A 24261-nucleotide genomic window follows, 5' to 3' on the forward strand; every position below is an offset into this window, starting at 1 on the left:
TATGAGAAAATAAATTTCTGTTGTTTAAGCCACCCAGTCTACAATACATTGTTATGGCAGCCCTAGCAAATAACACCCCCAACTACAGAGAAATCTTTGGTGAGCCTGAGACAAATTATTCCTACTACCCAGTTCTCTTCTTCAGTTCTCCTTCTCTGTAATCACAGCACATACTGAGGTATGTTACAATTCATTTGTGTAAATAAATTTTTTGTATAAACTTATTTGTATAAATAAATTTATTTGTAGAAATATATACAAGCAGATAATCAGAATCCCTTGTTGAAATTTTAAAAAACATTCCACGCGGCGGCGATGTCCGCGAGCCAGGCGGGAGCCGCGGCGGCAGCGGCGGGTCCTCGCGCACGGCAGGGCGGCCTGGGCTTCGGCCTCCCTCCGGTTCCTAGGAAGCGGGCCGACGGCCATCGCGGGAGCAGCGGCGGCAGAGACCGAGGCTCCGGCGCGTCTCTCTCCTCCCCTTGAGCCTGAGCCGGGGGAGGCCAGGCGGCCGGGGTGGCTGGAGGGGGGTCCGCTGCCCGAGAATGGGAATTCTCTTCACCAGGATATGGAGACTGTTCAATTACCAGGAGCACAAAGTTATCGTTGTTGGGCTGGATAATGCGGGAAAAACTACCATCCTTTACCAATGTTCTATGAATGAAGTTGTACATACGTCCCCAACAATAGGAAGTAATGTAGAAGAGATAGTGATTAATAATACACGTTTTCTAATGTGGGCTATTGGTGGCCAAGAATCTCTTCGTTCTTCGTGGAACACTTACTATACTAACACAGAGTTTGTAATAGTTGCTGTGGACAGTACAGAGAGAGAAAGGATTTCTGTAACTAGAGAAGAACTCTATAAAATGTTAGCCCATGAGGACCTAAGGAAAGCTGGATTGCTGATCTTTGCTAATAAACAAGATGTTAAAAAGAATGCAAGACTGTAGCAGAAATCTCCCAGTTTTTGAAACTAACTTCTATTAAAGATCACCAGTGGCATGTCCAGGCATGCTGCGCTCTTACTGGCGAGGGATTATGCCAAGGACTTGAATGGATGATGTCACGACTTAAGATTAGATGATCTCTACTGACCTATTCTCATAGACTTTGTATAAATGAAGTGCTGGACTTTACCTGAAAGCTGCAAAAATTAATGGTTTAGATATATTTATAATAAACTGATTTAAACAGTTAAACTTTTTCTATAAGAAGAAAAATTAAGACCACTTATTTGAAAACAAAGATGAAGTCTCACCTTTCCATCTGCTTTCTCATTAGTTCCTTCCAAAGCAAGGTCTTAAAGCTGTGATGGGCATTTTTCTCATAAAGAATCATCTCAGGACATTGTGTAGCCTGTGGTAAGTACAAAGGGAGAGGAGGATATTTTTAACTTTAAGAGCTTTATTATCAAAAGTATTTTGCATAGGATTGTGTAGGTATTGTGTATATACCTCAAATTCGAGTTAATGGCTTTGATTTATGTTCTTAAAAAAAGGAAATAACACAAAAATTAATAATATCCTTAGCTATAACCATAATGAGATGAGTACTGGCATTGGTGGTAAGTGCCATTTTGTACTTCCCCTATGTTCTCCGTATCATACTAACCAACCCCCAAATCATTGAGCTGCTCTTAAGAAAGAAAAAAAAAGAAAGGAAAAAGCTTGACATTGTGTACCTAATTTTTTGTTGACCAAATCACATACATGGAAACATGTAGTCCAGCTGAGTGAAATATCTGTCATATTCTTGACTTAGTATTACTAATGGGCAGAATTGCGCATTGAGCAATCACCAGATTGCTCCCTTTACTGGACCTTATGCCATCTAAATTTAATGAGTAAATTGTTAATCTATTTTCAGTCAATCGTTAATTGTGATTAAAATTATCAAGTGATTTTTTTCAACATTAATTGGAAACTGTTGCGTGAAATATGTCTACCCAGAGAAGAAGTATCACACTATAAATATTATCAAATAATTTAGCTACAGTCTTCTTAGATATTAAATTGTATGTCAAGCATTTAAAAGTAAATTTGAGATGAAAAGTAAAGCATATTTTCTAAGCAACAAAGATAATTTCTTAATTTGAAAATTTCTTATTTCTTAACTTAGGAGTTGGAATAGTTTGAGGGGTTTTTTTGTGTCTGTAAGTTTTCCTCTATCATCTTAAGCCACATGAATGCATTGTTTGACAAAGCACCGAGCTGATCTCCCTGTGCTATGCGGCTGCTTCCCACTAGCTATCTATTTTACATTTGGTAGTGTATATATGTCCATGACACTCTCTCACCCTGTCACATCTCATCCCTCCCCCTCCCCATATCCTCAAGTCCATTCTCTAGTAGGTCTGTGTCTTTATTCCTGTCTTGCCACTAGGTTCTTCATGATCTTTTTTTTTTTTTTCCTTAGATTCCATATATATGTGTTAGCATACTGTATTTGTTTTCCTCTTTCTGACTTACTTCACTCTGTATGACAGACTCTAACTCCATCCACCTCATTACAAATACCTCCATTTCATTTCTTTTTATGGCTGAGTAATATTCCATTGTATATATGTGTCACATCCTCTTTATCCATTCATCCGATGGTGGACACTTAGGTTGCTTCCATGTCCTGGCTATTGTAAATAGAGCTGCAATGAACATTTTGGTACAGGACTCTTTTTGAATTATGGTTTTCTCAGGGTATATGCCCAGTAGTGGGATTGCTGGGTCGTATGGTAGTTCTATTTGTAGTTCCCACATCCTTAAAACCGTAGACCACATTCCATTTTTTCCCCTCATGTTTACTTAAAGGACAAAGATAAACATTAGCTGTCTAAAGGAATTAGTAATGAGAAGCCTATCTTTACAAAATAAACCTGTTGAAATGGACTTTAAAAAACATCAAAATTATCAATCACCATGTATTGACACTATAGATGCAGACATAATATAGACAATACTTTTTTAAAGTTCCACTTATACAAAAAATAAAACTTCTATATCATGCTCCCTCAAAGAATGTACGATAATTTTAAGACCAGCATGGTGGAGTAAAGGAAAGAAAGAGAGAATTTAAAAACCTTGGATGCTAAAAAGTGACTGCTTCTATTAAATCCTAAAATCGTGTGTGGGATTGTGAAGAAATTGTAACAGGATACAGTTGGATTAATTTGCAATATTTCTTATCGAATGTCTAGCCCTTGTGTATTGTTCTGAAAACTAAAGTTTGAATCTTTATGGTCTTGCCTGCTAGATATTGTCTTCTTTGGTAGAAAATTCCCATAGTCTGTATCCAACAAGTGCCTAAAACTGATTTGTGTTGATTTTTAAGTCCATCTAATAAATTATACATGTTTTCTATGGTAAAAAAAACAAAAAAAACAAAAAAAACAAAACATTCTAGTATGGAGTTTACCAAAGTAGGTTTCTTTACCAAAAAAAAAAAAAACGATTCTGTGATAAAACATATTTGGCAAATACCTACCACTATAGCTTCTCTTCACCATGTACATTAACATATTAACAGTTCTGAGAAGTGCTACAATAAAGAATGTGTTTCAACAAGATTTAAATCAGTATTTGCAGAAATTATTTGGCCATGGAACTCTTTCTTTCTAGTAGGTTTCTATTTACAATTCACTTTGAGGAGTCTTGCTCTGGTCTAATGCTTCTCACTTACCCAGCATCACTTAAATGTGTTATTTCCTCAGAAGTTAATGTCATCATTTTTATTCCCATGGTTTTTGTTTTTTCACTGGGTGACATTTCTTGGCTGTCTTCCCAGATGCCCAAACTTCTGGTTTTTTACTCACACACTATGAAAGAATAAAATTCTCCTGGTAAAACAAGGCAAAAGGAAAAACGGAAGCCATCTGAGTTAGTATCTTTATCTTGTCATGTCAGTTAATTATAAAAGTTTCAACAGGACCCCAGAGAATACAAGACACTCCCACTTGATAAAATGAACTTTTAAAAAGGCCATTTTTTGAGGCTTTCGGAGGATCTCTAATTGCAGCTAATATCGTCAAGAGCCAGAGATAACTAGCTGGGAACCCCTCTGTTACCTGTGCGATGGCTGAAGGCGCCTTTCTGGAAATTAAAATTTATCTTCTTTCTAGCCATCTTCAATTTGAGTTTTATCTTGCTTATAAGAGAAAAGCCAACTCAATGAGTTAAAAGTTATTTATAATTGATACTTGTCTTACTCCTTGGCCAAATGACCAACAGAACAATTATTCCTTTTTTAGTCTATTCTTCACCTTCATCTCTCTTAAGATGCTGATTGTCATTTCAGATTCTGCACCTTGGGAGACAGCAGCTTCTGAAAAAAACAGATGACCAGCTTGAGAGTGAATATAAAAACTCATTTTCTAAAATGAGTGAGCTAGGATGCAACTTACAAACCTGCTAAATGTCTCTGTGGAATTGCAAATAAAACTAGAAAAGCTGCCCGGAATTTTAGAACTGAGAGAGAAAATGATGACTATCCCGTGTAACATCCACCTGCTCCCATTTTTCTATGAATAGAAGAGGAGACTTGGGACCAGAACGTTAGGGAGGCTGTGTGGTACCCGGCAAGAGCAGGCGGAGTTCCAGAGACCTGGCTTCCAACTCGGGCCAGACAACTTACCAGCTGGGTGACCCTAGGCCATTCAGTCAAGCCCTCCACAAGGCTGCTTCTCCTCTATAAAATGCAGTCATTGCTGCTGTGCCCTCCTTATGGGTGGTTCCAAGGTGTTAAGCAGTGCAGACATGAGTGAGTCGGTGTTGGACAAAGGTTGGTGGCTGAATGTTCTCCTAGCTTAGCAGCTATTGGAGAAAGAAAGCCCCAAGGAGCCAGGAAGTGATAGCGGGACAGTCTGGAGACATTTTAACGAGAAGAGTGAAAGGTGTCTCTTTGTGATGGGCAGAAAATTCTCTAAAAGTCATTTATTCAAGGCAATTCCACAAGATGAGACATGCCATCTCTGCATTTCACCTCCCCCTCCTATCTCCTGACACATCTTCAGTTTCCTCGCTGTGGTGAATGCATATATACAACCACAGTCTTTTGAATAGGTCAGTGAAGTGACCAGGGCTGGATTGCCCTTAGATAACTGGAGGGGGTATGAAAGACACACCACAGTAAGGAAACTGAAGATGTGTCAGGAGATAGGAGGGGGGAGGTGAAATGCAGAGATGGTATGTCTCATCTTGTGGAATGATACTCCAGTAAAGATCTATTAAAAAATAAAAAATAATAATAATTTAAAAAATGGCTGTGGTTGTTCTCCATTGCCTTTCAGATCAAGATTGAAATCCTTAGCACAGCACAGAAGGCACTTCACAACTTGATCCTATCCTGTCTTTCCTGCAACTTCCCCATACCAGTCTTCGAGCTTCAACCTCCCCTCTCCCACCCCTGCCCCTTATAGCAATACAAATGAAGCATTTGTCATTATGACAAGGGGAGGTCCCAGAGGAGGCCTGACTTCTCCACCCCATACTGGAACCCTGGCAGGCTGTGCAGGCCTCCAGGAGCCCTGTTTACATAAGGACCAAATAACCCTGAGAGAAACAAGGAAAAAGAAGCGTTGGAGTTAATATTAATCCCAGAAACCCTGGCATTTAAGCTACCCCCATGTAAATGGTGCCTAAGGCAAAGAGAGGCCGTGGAGGTGCTTTCCTGGAGAAGTAGGCATTGTCTAGAGGACAGCCCTCAGGTTATGTGATTCTAATCTTTCATTGCCTTTGAGCTATTTTACAACTTTTTCAGTTGTAAGTAATTGATAGCAATGCAAGATGATTCACATAGATGTGAGAATTCTGTCCTGTCTGGTAGAGGTCCAATTGATTTCCCTAGCCCCTGTGGAAAAATCAGTTTGCTTCCATTTACACATTCATTTCAGTATTTCTGATTTATAAATATGTCTCTTCTTCAAATTACAATGTTTACCTGGTTCCTTAATTGATTAATTAGTCAAATAAAATCTTTAGGGCTTCCCTGGTGGCGCAGTGGTTAAGAATCCGCCTGCCAATGCAGGGGACACGGGTTTGAGCCCTGGTAAGGGAAGATCCCACATGCCACGGAGCAACTAAGCCCATGTGCCACAACTACTGAGCCTGTGCTCTAGAGCCCGCGAGCCACAACTACTGAGCCTGCATGCCACAACTACTGAAACCTGCACGCCTACAGCCCATGCTCCGCAACAAGAGAAACCACTGCAATGAGAAGCCCGTGCACTGCAAAGAAGACCCAACGCAGCCAAAAATAAATAAATAAATAATTTTTAAAAATAAATAAATAAAACCTTTAACATATATATGTACATTAACAATGTATATATACATTTGTATAAATATTATATATTATATTTATGTTTAACTATAATATAAAATATATATACATAGATAAATGATAATTAAAATTAAAATCACACCACACACACACACACACACACACATATAAGATTTATGTGTGTGTACGTGGCATGTGTGGTGTGATTTTAATTTTAATTATCTTTTAATAGAGGGTGAGATGCTGTCTGATCCCACACACATTTCATCCATGTCGACCCAGAGAGAAATTGTCTCGGAATCTTCAGGGAGTTGCAGGAGGGCCGAGCGATTAGTGTCACTATTTCAGGATTTAAGAAAAGAGTTGTGAAACATTTAGTAGAGGGGGTCTTCTTCACTAGAGAGACAGCGCCAGCAGCTGGACAGACACCTCTTGTCAACATCAACGCCAGACGCTCCCCAGGTAAGTCAGAAGTGGGGCTGCGACAGCGCTCAGGTTCTGTGATGCAGCAGTGGTGGGTTAGGAAGAGCCATATCTACGCTGACACTGAAGGACTTTGATGGACATCAGCCCCAGCCATGGACAGAGGGGAAACAGAACACAGAGGAAGGCACGAGCCTGGGAGCTCAGTGGGCCTCAGACCTACAGGTTCTTCTTGTCGTCATATTGTTAATGTTACCCATATTCTTTGCACAGCCTCCTCAAGGCAGTTGAGGAGGGAAGCAAGGGTTAGGCCACACTGTGCTGTGTTCAAGGGGTTCTCGTGATCCTAGTACTCATTATACAAGAACATGGGATAACAGGTTATGTAGGAAAGCAAATATCTTACAATATAAAATATACCCTCTTGAGCTGCCCATTTCTTTAAATCACCCCTCACTCAAACATCCCTCCCGAAACAGTCTAGTATCCGTACCAGCCATCAATCAAAGGTTGAGGTCAGTCTGTCATCAGTTGTCAGAAACCGTAAATGTATCTGCCATTTTCAGGTGACATCCGTGACTAGGAAGACTACAATGAAATCAATTGCAAAATAAAATTGCAAGCCTTCTCAAAGATGAAGTTTCGTGAAGCAATGAGTCTGACATTGGAGAACTGTTTGAGTCATGCACAAAGAAACATAACAGAGAAAGAGAGAAAGAGAAAACTGACCAAACAGATTTGGCAGACATTGTAGGTGACTCATTCAACATCTACCAACCCCTTCTTTTCTTGCCTGCTTTTACTTTACAGGCTGGAAAAGCTGAAATAACCTCTCCCTCTCTCTCTCTCTCTCTCTTTCTTTCTCTCTTTCTCTCTCTCTCTCTTCCCCTCTCTCTCGCCTGCAGCCAACAAGAACCAGACTACACAAGTTCAAATCTGACTTTGCCTCTTCCTAGCTGCGTGACCCTCAGCAAGTCACTGAACTCTCTTTCCCTCCGTTTGCTCATCTGTAAGATGTACCTGCTTCATGGAGTTGTTCTGAGGATTAAATGAATTAATATATGTGAAGCCCTAAAAATAGTTCCTGGCAAATAGCAAGTGTCCAGTAAGTGTGACCAGGAGTTTAACTGATCTAGAAGTAGGGTCACACGGATGCACCCCGCTTGAGGTGTACATGAGGAGACGTGATTAGCAGCCCCACAGACTGCATGCACATTTTAGAGGAGGGGTGTTTCACTGAAGGAAGCTCTGGATGCTGGGCTGCCCAAAACACTAGAGGTCCACTAGCCCTGCTAAGTCACCAGGGACAGCCCAGGGCAAATGTCATAAACTATCCACTTGCCAGCGGCCCAAGGAGAAGGTGTTTAACTCCTGGACTATTGAATTCCAGAGCCATCGCCACTGCGCCCTTGGAAGTTTAGCCCAGAGCCAACCCAGCATGGAAAGTTCTTTTCTTCCTCTCCTGATATTCTTCTTACATTTTCTTACACTTAATTTTCTTAGCCCTATATTTAGTCACATGAAATTGTGATAAACACTCCTCTTCCCTCTGTAATGTCAATCTGTAACTATTTGGAATGCATAATCTTGCCAACCCTCAGCTGGCTATACATCGTTAGCAAAACAATTTCACCTCACTTCAGCTACTCTGTCAAGTTCCTATGATTTGCATGGCTCATTTTCTTCTCCGTTAAATAATTCTTGGTAAGCCCCACTATTTCTTCCATCTTGCTGGTTGTGTTTCCCTAATAGTCTGTTAATTTTCCTGCTCCCTTCCCCGGACTCTTCAGGGACCCAGCCTGGCTTTTGTTCACTGGCAGGCAGCCTGGCTGAACACACGTGTCCCAGTTCTCAGCTAACCTCCATCCCTTAGCTGTTTCATTTTCTCTAGAGCGTAGTGAAGAACACTTGCACCCAAGCCTATAGCAAAATCAGTGCCAAGAACTAACAGGAGGCCCCCTGAGCATAAAATGACAATTTGAAACTGAGGAAATGTTTCTCTAATCATTTCCTGCCTTTCTTAATTCCTTCCATCCCATCTATATTCATCCTCCCTAAAGATAAAAATAAAATAAAATCTGGCTATAGAATCTCTGAACATTAAGCAGATTTGTTGAAACAGGTTGTAGCGCTTCCATTTTGTGCAAATTTCCCATTTGAAGAGAATAGGTATGCAACCCATCTGTGACACTGATAAAATAAGATATTATTTCATTAGTAGGCAGGTCAATTCAATGGAGACGTATAGAAAGGACCATCAGGAGTAACCAGAGAAATCTACGGAACTTGAAATGATGAAGAAGCACTGTAATCTGGGTCTTTAAAAGCAGCATGAACAGGAAAAGTGCATGGGTGATTTAGGGAAAGGATTTCTCCGTTGTCTTTTGTGTGTGATCATTGATGTTTTGACAGTATTGTTCAAAGCATAATTTTTAATTTAAAATATTATGGGTAAGCAAACACTTCACAAAAGAAGATATACCAAAGACCAAGAAGCACAGGAAAAAAGTTTAACATCATTAGTTAACAGGGCACGCAAATAAAGACTACAATGGGATACAACTCTATACCTACTGGGATGGAGATAATGACAAACCCAGTATCCTGCGATGGGCCCTTCCTGAGTTAGGGTGCGGTGGGCTAGAGCCTTGGAGAGAGTGAGCCTCTGGAGAGAGTGGGATTCCTCTTTGATTCAGCCTTTCGTGGCATTATATCCAACTTTAGTATTAAATAGAATTGGAAGTGACTCGTCTCTTTTTTTTTTTTAATTACTGAATGTGATTTTTTTAATATAAATTTATTTATTTTCATTTATTTATTTTTGGCTGCGTTGAGTCTTCGTTGATGTGCGCGGACTTTCTCTAGTTGCGGCGAGCGGGGGCTACTCTTCGTAGCAGTGCGTGGGCTTCTCATTGCAGTGGCTTCTCTTGTTGCGGAGCACGGGCTCTAGGCACACAGGCTTCAGTAGTTGTGGCAAGTGGGCTCAGTAGTTGTGGCTCGTGGGCTCTAGAGCACAGGCTCAGTAGTTGTGGCTCACAGGCTTAGCTGCTCTGTGGCATGTGGGATCTTCCCAGACCAGGGCTCAAACCCGTGTCCCCTGCATTGGCAGGTGGATTCTTAACCGCCGCGCCACAAGGGAAGTCCCGGAAGTGACTCAATTCTCTAAATCTCACTGTAGAGATGATATCCACTCCTCTGACAAGACTGAGTTCCTCAGGGACAGAGACCCTTTCACCTTTGTCTCCCCACTGCCAGGTGTAACTTAATAAATGGATGCTGACTGTATGAAGTAAGGCATACTATGCTACTGGCACACTGAAGAAATGGGACTTCTGGAACGCTGTCCTAAAGCAACTTAATTTTGCCTACCGTGTCTCTAGATATCTCTGGTGACACTACTTCTCCCTGTGCCCTTGTATAAAAAGTCAAGCAGGTCCTATGACTTCTCTGTCCACTTCTTTAAGCCACAAACCCAGTCTCAGATTCAGTATTTAACATGTGTAGGCCAGGATAATGCAAGACTTCAAACGTGATTTAAAGTCAAATTGTTCCCTTTGGGCATGTGGCCGCCCAGGAGCCGCTGCCGACAGGAAGCCTCAGTTTGGGGGAAAAGCTGTGCTCGTCTTTTCTCTTGCTCCTGCCTTGCTGATATCCCTCCTCCAGGTTGCCTACTGTGGTTTCTGATCGCTCCAGAGTCTGAGGGTCACAGGAAAGTTCTGAGCTGACTGGCTGTGCTATCTGCTGGCTCCAAGCTTTCTGAGTCTGGCAGGGGTTTAAAGTCAATGCTTCCTTTCTTGAGTATTTTGTGGGTTCTTCAGAGAGCTCTGCTCCCCACCCCCAGCCCTCCCGCCACCAAAAGAAAACATAGATTAGCCACCTTGCAGTTACCTTGCCCTGGGTGACTTCAACTCTATTCCACTGGTGCTTGACCTAGGGTATTTATTAGCCCCTAGGCATCCAGCCCCACCTTCGCCTCCTCTCAGCTCTGTTTGCCCCTCAGTGGATCTCTGGGATAGGACCAGAGATGACCCCGTGCCAGCTCTCTCTCATGTTGTGACCTACATTTGGTGCACGGGAAACACGTGTTCCTAGTCTGCTAAAGTCTGTGAGTGACATCTGACTCCAACCTAACCCCCCCTTCTTTGCGTACCACCAAAGCTGTTGGCCAGCCCACCCCTCAACATTGAGGTGCACTTCTCAGGCCAGAGTTGTCCCCAGATCACTGTGACCCAACTGTGGAGACCCCCATCTAGCTCTCCTGAGACCCCTTGCATTGGGTTTGAGATAGGAGCAATTCTTGCCCCTTGGCTGGGATCAGACACCCAGCAAACCAACAATACGTTTCCAAAAATCCACTCCCCACCTCTCCCTTGTCTTTACTCCCTTCAATATTTTATGTGCCTTTGATGCCAGGGAAGAAGTCAAGAGTCTGAAAGCACTTTTCTGCTAAAGCCTTTGGAAGCTTGCACATTGGAATGCGGTATCTATTATATCTGCAGTGGCTCAACAGTTGCACATACATCTAAAGGACTGAAGCATAAATGCTATTAAAATTAAAGTAAAAGTAATTTGCCTGCTCAGTGCAGTGAAAACTGGTTGAGGAGCTGCCATGACTGAATGCCCCGAGATGACTCACATGTGTGCCCTGACAACTTCAGGGGTGTGGAAGGGGCCGCACAAACATGAGGTCAAGCTTTCTGTAGATGGAAGATCAGACGGCTTTCCTCCTAGGGGAGTCTGTAATGGCCAAGGCTCAGTGAGAACAGCTGGAGTGAAGTGACAGGCTCCACCCCGCAGCCTTCCTTGGCCCTACTGGCAGACAACTTGGGGGGCTGCTGGCAGAGTGTTTCCCAGCAGCCCTGTGGCCCATATGACCCATATTGAATGCAAGTGAAAAGTCCACAGTAAACTGCCCTCAGGAGATCAGGAATTGAGGGAGTTGTAGACAGCTGGGGCTGGCTTTAGGACTATCACACCAGAGGTCAACTTTCCCTCTGCCTGTGGCAAAAGAGACAGAAACGGTTCTTATGAAGTTCTGGACTCACAGGGTAGAGGGCGTGCCAGATGGGTAACCAATAGACTTGGTTGACATTGTAGGGAAGGCACAGTGGTTTGGGATAATGCTGGGCAGTGACTGCCTGATGGAACTTCGTTTGGAGGATCACTCCATTGAGAGCTGGGAAAAGCCAAGGGGATTTAGAGACAGAATTTGGTAATTCTGCAGACCATTGGGCAGTGGAAGTCAATACTGCTGTTAGGGTTCAGAGCATGCTACCCCCAAATGTGGCACCTTGGCATACTGAATATTTTAATCTGAAGGAGTCTGAGAAAACGGCAGAAGCAAGAAGGTTACCTTGACCTTGTTCCCCACCCTGCCCCAACCCCTGTAGCCCTTCTTCCCTGAAACAGGTCATAAAACCCTCACGTGAGAGGTGTCTTCCTTATGTCTGGAAAAAAAGGGGCAACCTAATCTCCAAAGACAAAGGGATGCCAAGAAGAATTCTAACATACAGGCCTTGCTAAGCTTCCCCCAGTTTACTACTATTACCTCATACTCTTTAACCAATCATATTCTACAGGACTGCCCACTCCATCAAACCTACCATAAAATACAGGTCTGTTTTGGGGGTCCTTCTTTCCTTATGAAGGATCCCATGTCCAGTAAAACTTTTTTTATTTCCTTTTGGCCATGTGGCATGCGGGGTCCTAGTTCCCTGACCAGGGATCGAACCTGCATCCCCTGAATTGGAAGTACGGAGCCTTAACCGGTGGACCACCAGGGAAGTTCCCTGTAAAACTTATATTAATAAATTTGTATGCTTTTCTCCTATTAATCTGCCTTTGTCAGTTTAATTTTCAGTCCCAGCCAACGCCACCATGGGGTTGCGGAAAATTTTCCTCCCCTATACTGCTTAGGATTTCTTTCTCCCTAGCACTACATGTAGTAGCTCAAGATCCTGAAAAATAAAACCCGTAGGAAGATCCAGGGCCAGGCTTTTCCCAGGATCCTTGACCCTCTTCCAGGCTCAGTAAGTGAATGAAACCACTGGGAAGGAAACCAAGAGGCTCTCTTTATTTCTGAAGCCCAGGACCTAATAGGAGCCTGATCTTGGCTTCTTCCCACCTAAGCCACCAACCAAAAATGCCACCTCAAACTCCCCATCCAACAGCAGTTTCCCATGGTCCTCTGCCAGGAAGTCTCCAAAGAGTTCACCCAAAAAGCCTCACTAGCTTTTGTAATATTTTCACTTGCCTAAACAAAATTCCAAACACTCCCTCTTCCTCTTCTGGGAAGGAGGGAGGAAGGAAGGACACATCTATCAGTACCTCAGAGCCCAAAGCAGCTATTCTCTCGTCTCCGCATCCTAACAGATAGCATGGTTCCCAAGATCCTACTTGTGAAGGTTGAGACAAAGGGGAGCAGGGAGGGCAGGGACTTCAGAGGACTAGACCAAGAAGGCCAAGAACTGATGGGAGTGAAGGTTCAGGCTGGAGAAACCCTGAAGACCCAGGAGTTCCAGACCTACCGAGTATGGGCAAATGGCGTGTGGGTCAGGAGGCTGCAGAGGAACACTGTGGACTTGGACCAGAAGTTGTCACTCAGCCTTCAGGTTAGAAGGTCCAGCTTGCCCATGGATTAGGGCCAGGACAGTGGGTGAAACAGTCCAGACTAATGTATTATCCTGCCAAGCTAAATTCTGCCACGCTACCAAGTTGCTGTATGTGATACCAAGAGATTCTTCGCCCCGAGTGAAGAACGACATCCTGGTTTGGATGACTCACCCAGAAGCAAAGCAAAGAACAGGACTATGGGGTTGCATGAGGTCCCAGCAAGCAATGTAGAGTAGAAACTCTGTCATCTGTTTGAACGGAGGGGAACCAGGAGGACTTTATATGGAAAGAGTCTTAGATAATTGCATGTCCAACTCAGACATTTTCGTGACAAATGTTTCAAAAGAGACGTACCTTTAGCTTTTATGGGCAAATGAAGGAACCATATCTATTTTTTTTCTTTTGTTATAACATAAATCTTACCAAAAAAAGAAAATTAAATGACATGAGGGTAGTAAGTGATAGTGTAACCCCTAAGGGTTTGATTTCAGATTAAATTTCAAGTTTACCAATATTTATACTAGGATTTTACCTCTTCAAATATATTTCCAATGAAAATCCCAAACTTTTGGCTTCTACGTTAGGATATGGGTTATTTTTATACAATTTTTAAAAGTTACACTCCAAGGGACTTCCCTGGTGGCGCAGTGGTTGGGAGTCCGTCTGCCAATGCAGGGGACTCGGGTTCGAGCCCTGGTCTGGGAAGATCCCACATACCGCAGAGCAACTAAGCCCATGCGCCCCAACTACTGAGCCTGCACTCTAGAGCCTGTGAGCCACAACTACTGAGCCTGTGTGCCACAACTACTGAAGCCCGCGCACCTAGAGCCCACGCTCCGCAACAAGAGAAGCCACTGCAATGAGAAGCCCGTGCACCTCAACGAAAAACCCAGCGCCTCCAATAAATAAATAAATAAATTTAAAAAAAAAAAAAAAAAAAAAGTTACACTCCATTTACAGTTACTACAAAATATTGGCTATATTCCCCGTGTTGTACAACACATCCTTGTAGCCTACCTTACACCCAATATTTGCTAACTCCCACTCCCCTATCCCTGTTGATAACCACTAGTTTGTTCTCTATATCTGTAAGTCTGCTTCTTTTTTGTTATATTCACTAGTTTGTTGTATTTTTTAGATTCCACATATAAGTGATATCATATAGTGTTTGTCTTTCTCTGTCTGACTTATTTCACTTAGCATAGTGTCCTATCATTTAGATAGTATTAGGGTATGTTTCTTAATGCCCCCTTTCTTGGGGGGCCAAAATTATCCAGCTGTTTGAAATCTCACAATCATGCCTTAGACTGTTTATTTCGTTAGCACGTCCTTCATAAGCTTAAGCCACTTGCTAGGAAGAAAGAGGGAAGCTCTGAAATTAGACTTTCCTGTTCAGAGGGTTTGTAATTCACGATAAGAAAATAGCAAGGGCCTAACAACTAATTTATTTCATAATCAAAATACTTAAAATTTTAACTCATTGTGTGTGAGTGTGTTTGTGTGTGTGCGCACACGTGTGTGCATGTGCACACATGCACCTATCACCTGAGACTTGGTATCCCCTGGGATTTCAACTGCAAATTTTGAGGATGAGCGGTGTTGAGTGGTGTATTAGCTATTCTCTGCAGCCAGTTCTGGTAGGAAATTGAGTTCCTTTCATTCAAATGAAAAATGAATCCAGTGCTCTTTAATGGGATTTATATTCAATTAGTCAACAAATGGAAGGAAGCGTACCAGTGAACACAGTCTGGATAACAGAATTAAGCTCATTTTCTCAACCTGATACTATTTTTTTCCTCTTAGAACATAGTACATAGTGTAGAAAATTCTAAAGTTTCCTTTAATCTTCACAGTTCTTTTCAGTTTTGTGCCTGAAAACAGGTACTCCTGTATGATTGCATTACCAAATATGATTCTTCTTTCTTAAATGAGAAGAGACCTTAATGTAAGTAACTCACTAGTTATCATTAACCTCTAGCCACAAGTGTATACCTTTCTTCATCTGCATAGAGCTCTGTCCCCAAAAGGCCATTTTATTGTTCAAGGTGACCTATGGCAGTCTCCATGAACTCACATAGATATTTCTTCTTCCAGTAAATGAGGCTTCACAGTTTAAATGAACTTCTACAAAACATACAAGGTCACATAAGTAATACAATTTAGATAAACCGTCACAAAAACTCTCACGTAAAAACAAAACAACTTTACCCTACCCCTGCACAGTTGAGCCATATGACAATGAAACAGGGACTTCCGTGGACAGTCCACTTCTGCAGATGGACTCTTATTAAAGTTTCAGAAGTTGGAGATTTAAAATGAATTCAGGAAGGCTGGCTTTTGAAAATAACAACAAATACTGAGTAAAGATATTTCCCACCAAATACGATGGTGACTAAATACGTTTGTTCAAATAATCGTCCTTTCCAGGTTTCCCTTGTGAAATGTCATAGCCTTGATCATTTGGTTTTACGGAAACAATGGCAACATCAATGGCAGCTAAAATTACAGAGGTGCTTTGGGACTTCCCTGGTGGCACAGTGGTTAAGAATCCACCTGCCAATGCAGGGGACACGGGTTCAATCCCTGGTCCAGGAAGATCCCACATGCCGCGGAGCAAAAAAGCCCGTGCGCCACAACTATTGAGCCTGCGTGCCACAACTACTGAAGCCCGTGCGCCTAGAGCCCATGCTCCGCAACAAGAGAAGCCACCACAATGAGAAGACTGTGCACCGCAACAAAGAGCAGACCCTGCTCACCGCAACTAGAGAAAGCCCGTGCGCAGCAACAAAGACCCAATGCAGCCAAAAATAAGTAAATAAAATAAAATAAATAGATTTTTTAAAAAGATAAAAAATAAATAAAATTACAGAGGTGCTTAGGCCTCTGGCAGGCAAGGGTAAAGCCTGATTTTTCTCCAAGTCTTCCTCCTAGGATAGTGCATCAACCAACCAGCATTTGCTGTTAGGTTTAAGGGTTTGGAGGAAGTGGGTGTGTCACTCAGCCCCACAGGGTGCCATTTTCCTTGATGATTTACAGTGGTCCAGGGTCTTGCCCTCAGCCTCGGTGGGTCAGACACTCAGTCGTGGGAGGATCACAGGTTTGACTGAAGTCTGACTCATGTTCACAGAGGCTGATGTACATGTTCATTTAGTAATTTCCAGTGAGAAATAGAACTCTACGGTGGACCAGATACGCATGTCAGCTCAAACAGCCTGTTCTTCCCCAGAGGCAAGAGAAGTCAGTGCAGCTGGTGGTTATCTGGTCAGCATGGCTTCAGAACAAGGGATAGGATTTGAGGGCTTGGTCCCAGCAGATTTGAGTGACCCACTGGACCAGCCCTACAATAGTTATTCCTGATCCTGCACACTGGCTAGGCACTCCCTTCCCTGGATGGTGTTTGAGTGGGCACCAGTAACATTTGCTTCAGGGGCTGTCCTTTTTCTAATCTCCATGGCCAACCAACCCCTCCTAATGGTGCTTTCTTTCTTTAAAGAATTTAGTACATTTGATCAAGTTATCTGCAGTCTGGCTACTGGCAGCCAGTCTGTGTTTTTACGGTCAATTTGCACATCTCTGTTCTGAGCCCTTTTGGACTCAGAGGGTAATGTATTTCCCCTTTATCTGAGAGTATCTGAGGGAGGGGCACTCTGTTCATGGGTACCTTCACTTAAAACCTATGTATAACACCAAAGGAAAGCAAAGAAAGATCTCCAGAGATTGTGTATTTATCAGGAAAGTGTGTTATTCTAAGGAGGAGTGTTCAAGGTTGGATTGTCATTGACCTGGTGGAGAGGAGACAGAAGGCATGCCAGATGTGTAGGTAGTAGTGGGGGATGGTGGGCAAGGGGCTGGTGTGGCAGTAGAGATTCTATATGAGCAAAGATAAGGAGGTTAGGCGTGTCAACCTTTGCTGAAAGTCTGTAGGGCTGGGACCAACTTTCTCAATTTTATCTCCAGCACCTAGCTGGGTCTGACACATGGTAGTTGCTCAATAAATATGCAGGAAGAGCAGAGATCAAAGAAACAAATGTGGGACTTCCCTGGTGGCGCAGCGGTTAAGAATCCACCTGCCAATGCAGGGGACACGGGTTCGATCCCTGGTCCGGGAAGATCCCACATGCCGCGGAGCAACTAAGCCCGTGCGCCACAACTACTGAGCCTGTGCTATAGAGCCCACAAAAGCAAGAGACTTTATTGGGAAGGGGAGCCTGGGAAGAGAGCAGCAGGGTAAGGGAGCCCAGGAGAACTGCTCTGCCACATGGCTCGCAGTCTCAGGTTTTATGGTGATGGGGTCAGTTTCTGAGTTGTCTCTGCCCAATTGTTCTGACTCAGCGTCCTTCCTGGTGGCGCGCACATTGCTCAGCCAAGATGGATTACAGCGAGAAGGATTCTGGGAGGTTGTAGGACATATGGACTGGCATCTCCTCTCTCCTTTTGACCTTTTCCAAATTCTTCCAGTTGGTGGTAGCCTGTGAGTTCTGCGTTCCTTACCAGGACCTCCTGTTATAAGATAACTCATGCAAGTGGTTACTATCGGGCCTGGCCAGGGCAGGCGGTTTCAGTCAGTGGTTCCCCTAACACCAATACTTACCATATTTGCTTCACAGGATTGATGTGAAAAGCAAGTACAATTGTGAGCGGGAAAGCTGCTTTGGAAATCACAGTACTCACAGAAAGCGGTAGTAGCAAGGTCAAATCTCTTAGCTCCTTTGACCGTCCAAGAAAAAGCCCCTAAGGAAGAGAGTTGAGAGTCTGTCTCTGCCGACTCCCCCATCTGTTATGCAAGATCATGGGTAAGCCTGCTGATGACACTGAGGGTGGAATTGGAGGGGCTGGAGCAAGAAGAGGGGTTTCTCACCCAAGGTTGGCAGACTCGCCAAAATTAAGAGAGTAAGCAGAGCTGAGAGTCAAGTGAAAAGCTGGGTTCAATTTAAAAGAAAAAGAAAGGGAGGAGATTCTAAACAGGACAACAAAAGTGAGGCATCAAAAGCAGAGGATGAAGCCAAGAATCTGAGAGCCACAGAGAGGAGATAAAAGCAGAGTCTTAAATATAAGCACATGCCTAGAAAAGAGTGACTGCCTGGCACTGCTTTTTTGCTTTTTTAACAGCTATATTGAAATATAATTCATATACCACATAATTCAACCATTTAAGAGTACAATTCAATTTAATATTTTCACAAAGTTATACACCTATCACCACAATCAATTTTAGAATATTTCATTATCCTAAAAAGATAATGTATACCCTTAGCCATAGTTCCCCACCCTCACCCTTAGGCAACTAGAAACCTACTTTCTGTCTTTATAGACTTGCCTTGCATTTCAAATAAATGGACTCATACAATACATGGTCCTTTGTGAATGGCTTCTTTCACTTAGTGTGTTTTCAAGGTTCAACCAATACAGTAGCATGTATCAGTACTTCATTTCTTTTTATGGCTGGATACCACATTTTGGTTATCCATTCACCAGTTATGAACAGAATTCTATACCTGGCCAAATCATCATTAAGGCTGAGGGCACAATAATGACTCTTTCGGGATTTGCAACATGCTGGTATTTTCAACCCTGTTAAGATACACCTAAGGCTTACGCTGAAGAAAAAGACTGGAATTCTAATCAATTGTGTGCCACATATTTCACTCATTTCATATCCAAGTACAAAAAAGAAAAAAAAGACAGTCCATGTTATTCACTTCAAAATATCAATGCCTCAGGAATTCCCTGGTGGTCCAGTGGTTAGGATGCTGCGCTTCCACTGCAGAGGGCACGGGTTCAATCCCTGGTCGGGGAGCTAGGATCCCGCATGCCGAGCAGCGCGGCCAAAAAATAAATAAATAAAAATTTAAAAATAAAATGAAATATCAATGCCTCTGCTTCCTCTTGGGGGAACATGTCATAGAGCAAAGGCTCACTGAGGAGGTGCAAGGGAGTACTTACATGTGCAATGCTATTTTCATTGGTAGCCGTGAGAGAATCAAATGTCCCATTAATTCTCCTTAAAAGAAAACTGTGGGACTTCCCTGGTGGCGCAGTGGTTAAGAATCCGCCTGCCAATGCAGGGGACACGGGTTTGAGCCCTGGTCCGGGAAGATCCCACATGCCGCGGAGCAACTAAGCCCGTGTGCCACAACTACTAAAGCCCGCGAGCCTAGAGCCCGTGCTCCGCAACAAGAGAAGCCACCGCAATGAGAAGCCTGCACACCACAACAAAGAGTAGCCCCCGCTCGCCGCAACTAGAGAAAGCCCACGCGCAGCAACGAAGACCCAACGCAGCCAAAAATAAATAAATAAAATAAATTAAAAAAAAAAAAGAAAACTGTGGACCAGTCCATGCAATAAGGGACTCTTCCTTTCTTACACGACATTGACAGAGCCAGTGACTGAAGCTGTTTTTCCAATTGTGAGAGTTGCATTGAGGCCTCATCCTGGGACTTGAATACCTGATGACCAGCCACTGAAGCCAGAGCTTCCCTGGGATAAAAGGTCTGGAGCTTCCACTGCATAAAAGTTACAGACTCATCCCCACATCGAACCTCCCACCGTTTCCTCATTAGCCACAAGAGCTCACAGCCCCAGACGCCAGGCCATAGATGCTTATGCGAGAGGGTCTAGAATTAACCCAAGGTTGCATCGCCCCTGGTTGGGAGCCCCAATCAATGAGATGAGGGAGGTCATGTGTAGCCTGAGTCAAAGCCTGCTCAGGAGGAGGACCACAGACAACAGAACTGGTTCCACCTTCTCCAGATGTGGAGGAAAGCTGGAAGCGAATGAGTAACATAGGAAGACATGTCTCTTCCAGCAAATGTTCACCTTTGGTTGAAAACTAGTCATATCTGATCATTTCCAGCCTTCAGCCTGGGATTCTCCCCTTAGCTCTTCAAGAGTTTCTCTTCTGAAAGACAAAGAAAATAGGACCTCTAAACAGATATTCTTATCTGAATTGTGTGCCTTTTGTAATTTGTGATTTTCTGGGTTTATAAGTAAGTAGCACATTCCATGCATATTTGAAGGAAAAGCAAAGTAAAAAGTAAAAAGAGTAACTTTCCATTCAGATTTAATCACTGCATCTGCTGTTTTCCCATCCTGGAAGTTTCTCTTTTATACATTTGGATTTCCTGGATTTGAACATCATGGCTTCCCTCTTCTCTGGGTCTTTTTTCTCTCTATTCAACTGTGGGAAAATGTCTCATTTGTCTTCTTGCCCTAATTTAGTATCAGCCTTGTGCATAGCATTTCCAAATGTGGTGGTTGTGTCTTTTATGCATAAACAATCTTCCTGCTCCCATTGCAGCCCTTTTCCTATCTGCTTTCTACTTGGTCTTGGGTGCAACATGCACTTAACTCTCTGAGGATACAAATTAGAGGTGGTTTAAGGCTTCCTAATGGCTTGAAGTAATACTTTCAGAAGGGAACAATTTTGCTTTGACTTCTCAAGATACGCCCCCCTTTTGTCTTAAATATTTTATTTAAATATATTTAAATATATTTTAAAATGTCCAGTGGTTTTTCTCCATGTAGAGGGGCTGTTCCTATGTGTCCAGTATGTATTAGGAGGTGTGATAAATTCTAGCAGCAATTGTGTGGCTTTCTGGTCAAATCCCACAGGCCTAGTAAGGGAAACGATCTGAGATTTTCTAGAGTTCTGCTTTTCCAGATTAGTCTGCTTACAAGTGGTTGGTAGGTGGGGCCTGAGAGCTGGAGGCCATGTGCGGCAGTGCTACCCCGAGCAGGAGTTCCTTTTCTGGGTTTGTTGGACAGCCCAAGGTCCATGGGGGCATCTAACTCTTCCCTGGCCACCACCGCCCTCATTAGGAACCCGCTTCATATCTGGAGACACAATCTGCTCCCACTGGGAGCTGAGAGCTGGGAGTGAGTGCTGCAGGAAGACTTCTCACCATGCAGGGCTCTGGTGCTTGTGGAACTGAGGTTTCACACCCACCTCAGGTCCTCCCCTCACCATTTCTGACTTCCCTGTGGATGCTTATCCCTCCAGCTTCTCCTCTTCCAAGATAAGTGGTTTCAGAAGGGACCTGCTTGAGCTCCCTTCCACTCACTCCCTGTGGCAGACATAACATCATTATTTGCTGCCTACAGAACCCTGATTTTGTTCCCCAGGACCATTGTGTGCAACCCAACGTGGACCACGCTTCACCTAAGCTAGTGGTTCTCCAGGAAGGTTAGCCCACACCAGAGAATGTTTAGGAAAGTGTGTATTGGGGTGTGAATGTAAATGTCTGAATGGTTAAGGGGAGTGTCAGAGAATGGGGGCTAGACTGCTGGATGCCCTGCAATGTGAGAGAGTTCTGTGGCACAAAGACCAGCCTGGCATATCCTTCTTTTTTTTAAATTTTTAAAAATTAATTAGTTAATTGATTGATTGATTTTTGGCTGTGTTGGGTCTTCGTTGCTGTGTGTGGGCTTTCCCTAGTTGCAGTGAGCAGGGGCTACTCTTTGTTGCGGTGCGTGGGCTTCTCAATGCAGTGGCTTCTCTTGTTGCAGAGCACGGGCTCTAGGCGCGTGGCCTTCAGTAGTTACAGCACACAGGCTCAGTAGTTGCAGTGCATGGGCTTAGTAGCACACGGGCTTAGTTGCCCTGTGGCATGTGGGATCTTCCCAGACCAGGACTCAAACCCGTGTCGCCTGCATTGGCAGGCGGATTCTTAACCACTGCGCCACCAAGGATGTCCCCCTGCTTATCCTTCTAATGCCCACTGGAAATTCATATAGATGAAAAACTGTATCCTCTGCGCCCAAGAGTCTAATTCCAGTTTACATATAAATACAAATTATCTGTTTTGTAGCTTTAAGAAACAGTGACATTTTCCAGGAGAGCAGCTATTGAATAAATTGAGGAAAGATTGTGCTATGCTTTATTATGTTTGTGCTATGTTTTGAAATTCACCAGGAGCTGTTCACTATTACAGAAAATTACATCACTGTTGGGCATCACTCCTTGTATTTGAGTTGACAGTGCCACACCCCAACATTAGTCTGCCTTGATAACTGTCACATGTAATTATGTGACAGAGGGAATTTGAGTCCCTGTTAATAGACTTAGAAATCAAATATTATTAAATAAGGGGAGATGCACGACACAGGAATCTGACTTAAATTATTGTCATTTTCAAAATGATTTCATGTTTGTCATCCCATATTTGAAATTTTTTGTTGGTTTAACATAATGATAAGAAATCGATGCTGTGAGAATAATGCTATTTATTTATTTGGGGGTTGCCTATTGTTTTTCAACCTTATTTTGATCCTCTTGCCAGAATTGTACGAAACACCTTCTCTGTAGCCTCTTTTTTTCTTTTTTTGGAGTTATTAGGAGAGTTTATTTATTTATTCATTTCTTTATTGTTGAGGTATAGTTGATTTACTCTACAGACTGTTTTATCATGATTTTTTCCTAGAATATCTTTTATTCCAGTGCTTATTGAAACACAATTGTGTAGGTCTTCAAGGCTAAGCACCAATCTTGAGGTATGAAGTTTGATAGGAGGTGGGCTTTCTGTGATACTTCCCCATTTGATGTCCCATATCATAAAGAAAGAATTATTTTTGATGCTGCACTTAGCAGTGAGGCTCAACTCACTTGAGAGAATATCATAGTCTTCATCATCTCCACTTCAACACTCTGTAATTTGTCTGGACAATTAAGGTTTTCCCTTCCTCTTTCTTTTACCATATTCAAACGAGTCTGGTTTGTTGCTACTTAAACTTGCACTGGGTTTTATTGTAGTGGACAGTTGAACCTCTGCTCTTCATCCTCCTGTACTTCTTGTGTGGAATGTCTTCTGATCTTCTTTCTCTTTTCTTCTCAACTATCCCTTTGAAATAGGTGCAACATCCGACTCTGACATTCTGTCTTCTAGTGGAGTCATACCGAGTCAATTACGCATTGAAATGTATAATATTGTATTATAAATTACTTTCCTCTTATTTCTCTATTACAATTAGGGCATTATTTTGAAATTACAGCTATAAATGAGTTATATGATCTATTATCCATTGCTTTTCAGGATGGAGTATTACAAAATTCTTGTTTTTTTTTTTTTTTTTTAAGGGAGGGGATAAAAGTTGGGATTTGTTCTGATAAGAGTGGGTCTAAGGCAGAAATGAAAGTCGTATTCCTCATTGTGCAGCCTCCCTGGAGCCATGAGGTTGGAGGTGGTGGGGGCAGAGGGGCGTGTGTGACCCATTTCTAGTCCATGAGATCTAAGCAGACGTCTGCTGGGCAGAGGATAGTGGGTAAACTTTGTGTTCTCTTGATGAAGAGGGACATATGTGGCTAACATGCCTCTCCTCCCTTTTTGCCGCCTGGAATGCTGATGCATAGCTGGAACTGCAGCTTGTGACCATGGGGTGATGAGTCAAGGACGAAACCAATATACTAAGGATGGCAGACTGGAAAGAGGAAGCATCTGAGTGCCCAGATGATCTTTTTGACCTACTGAACCAAACCAAACAACCACCTCCTTATGGATATTTAATCATGGGGGAAAAGTCATCGTTTAAGCCACTGTAAATTGAGTTTTCTGTTACCTGCTTAACATAAACTATCTGCTCCTTTGCCTACACTGATCCTGCATTGACTGGTCCCACCTGTAGCTGCCACCCCCAATGACTCTGCAGCATCCTAAATCAGTAGTGATTTGGTGATCACTATTCTAAAAAAACCTTTGAATGATATCTCTTCCAGTATTCATGACTATGCTAGTGGAAACTGCCCATATTCTCTCCAGAATGCTGTGTTTTGAATGCTTATTCAACCTTATGAATAAACGATAGGTGGGAATTCAATCCAGTGATTACTGCTCTTTGACGCCTTCTTATTAGAAGACAGCTGGGCAGTCCTTGCATAGCCCAGACCCTAAAATGGCTGAACCCGAATGTTCTGTAGAACAGCATGTCACCAGTGTTCTGTTGTCAGGTAACACCAGTAGCATA

At 42.9% G+C, this 24261-nt stretch overlaps 1 protein-coding gene across 1 annotated transcript; it reads left to right on the forward strand.

Annotated features, from left to right (window-relative positions):
- Nucleotides 1-332: 332 nt before the first annotated feature.
- LOC103004065 (ADP-ribosylation factor-like protein 5A) lies at nt 333-23738 on the forward strand. The gene is given in 3 exon segments (XM_057545645.1): nt 333-929; nt 932-1361; nt 23651-23738. Coding segments are annotated over 2 exon segments (540 nt in total). The 5' UTR covers nt 333-542; the 3' UTR covers nt 1085-1361; nt 23651-23738.
- Nucleotides 23739-24261: the final 523 nt, after the last annotated feature.

This window comes from Balaenoptera acutorostrata, chromosome 4 (genome assembly GCF_949987535.1).
Source record: "Balaenoptera acutorostrata chromosome 4, mBalAcu1.1, whole genome shotgun sequence".
Lineage (NCBI taxonomy): Eukaryota > Metazoa > Chordata > Mammalia > Artiodactyla > Balaenopteridae > Balaenoptera > Balaenoptera acutorostrata.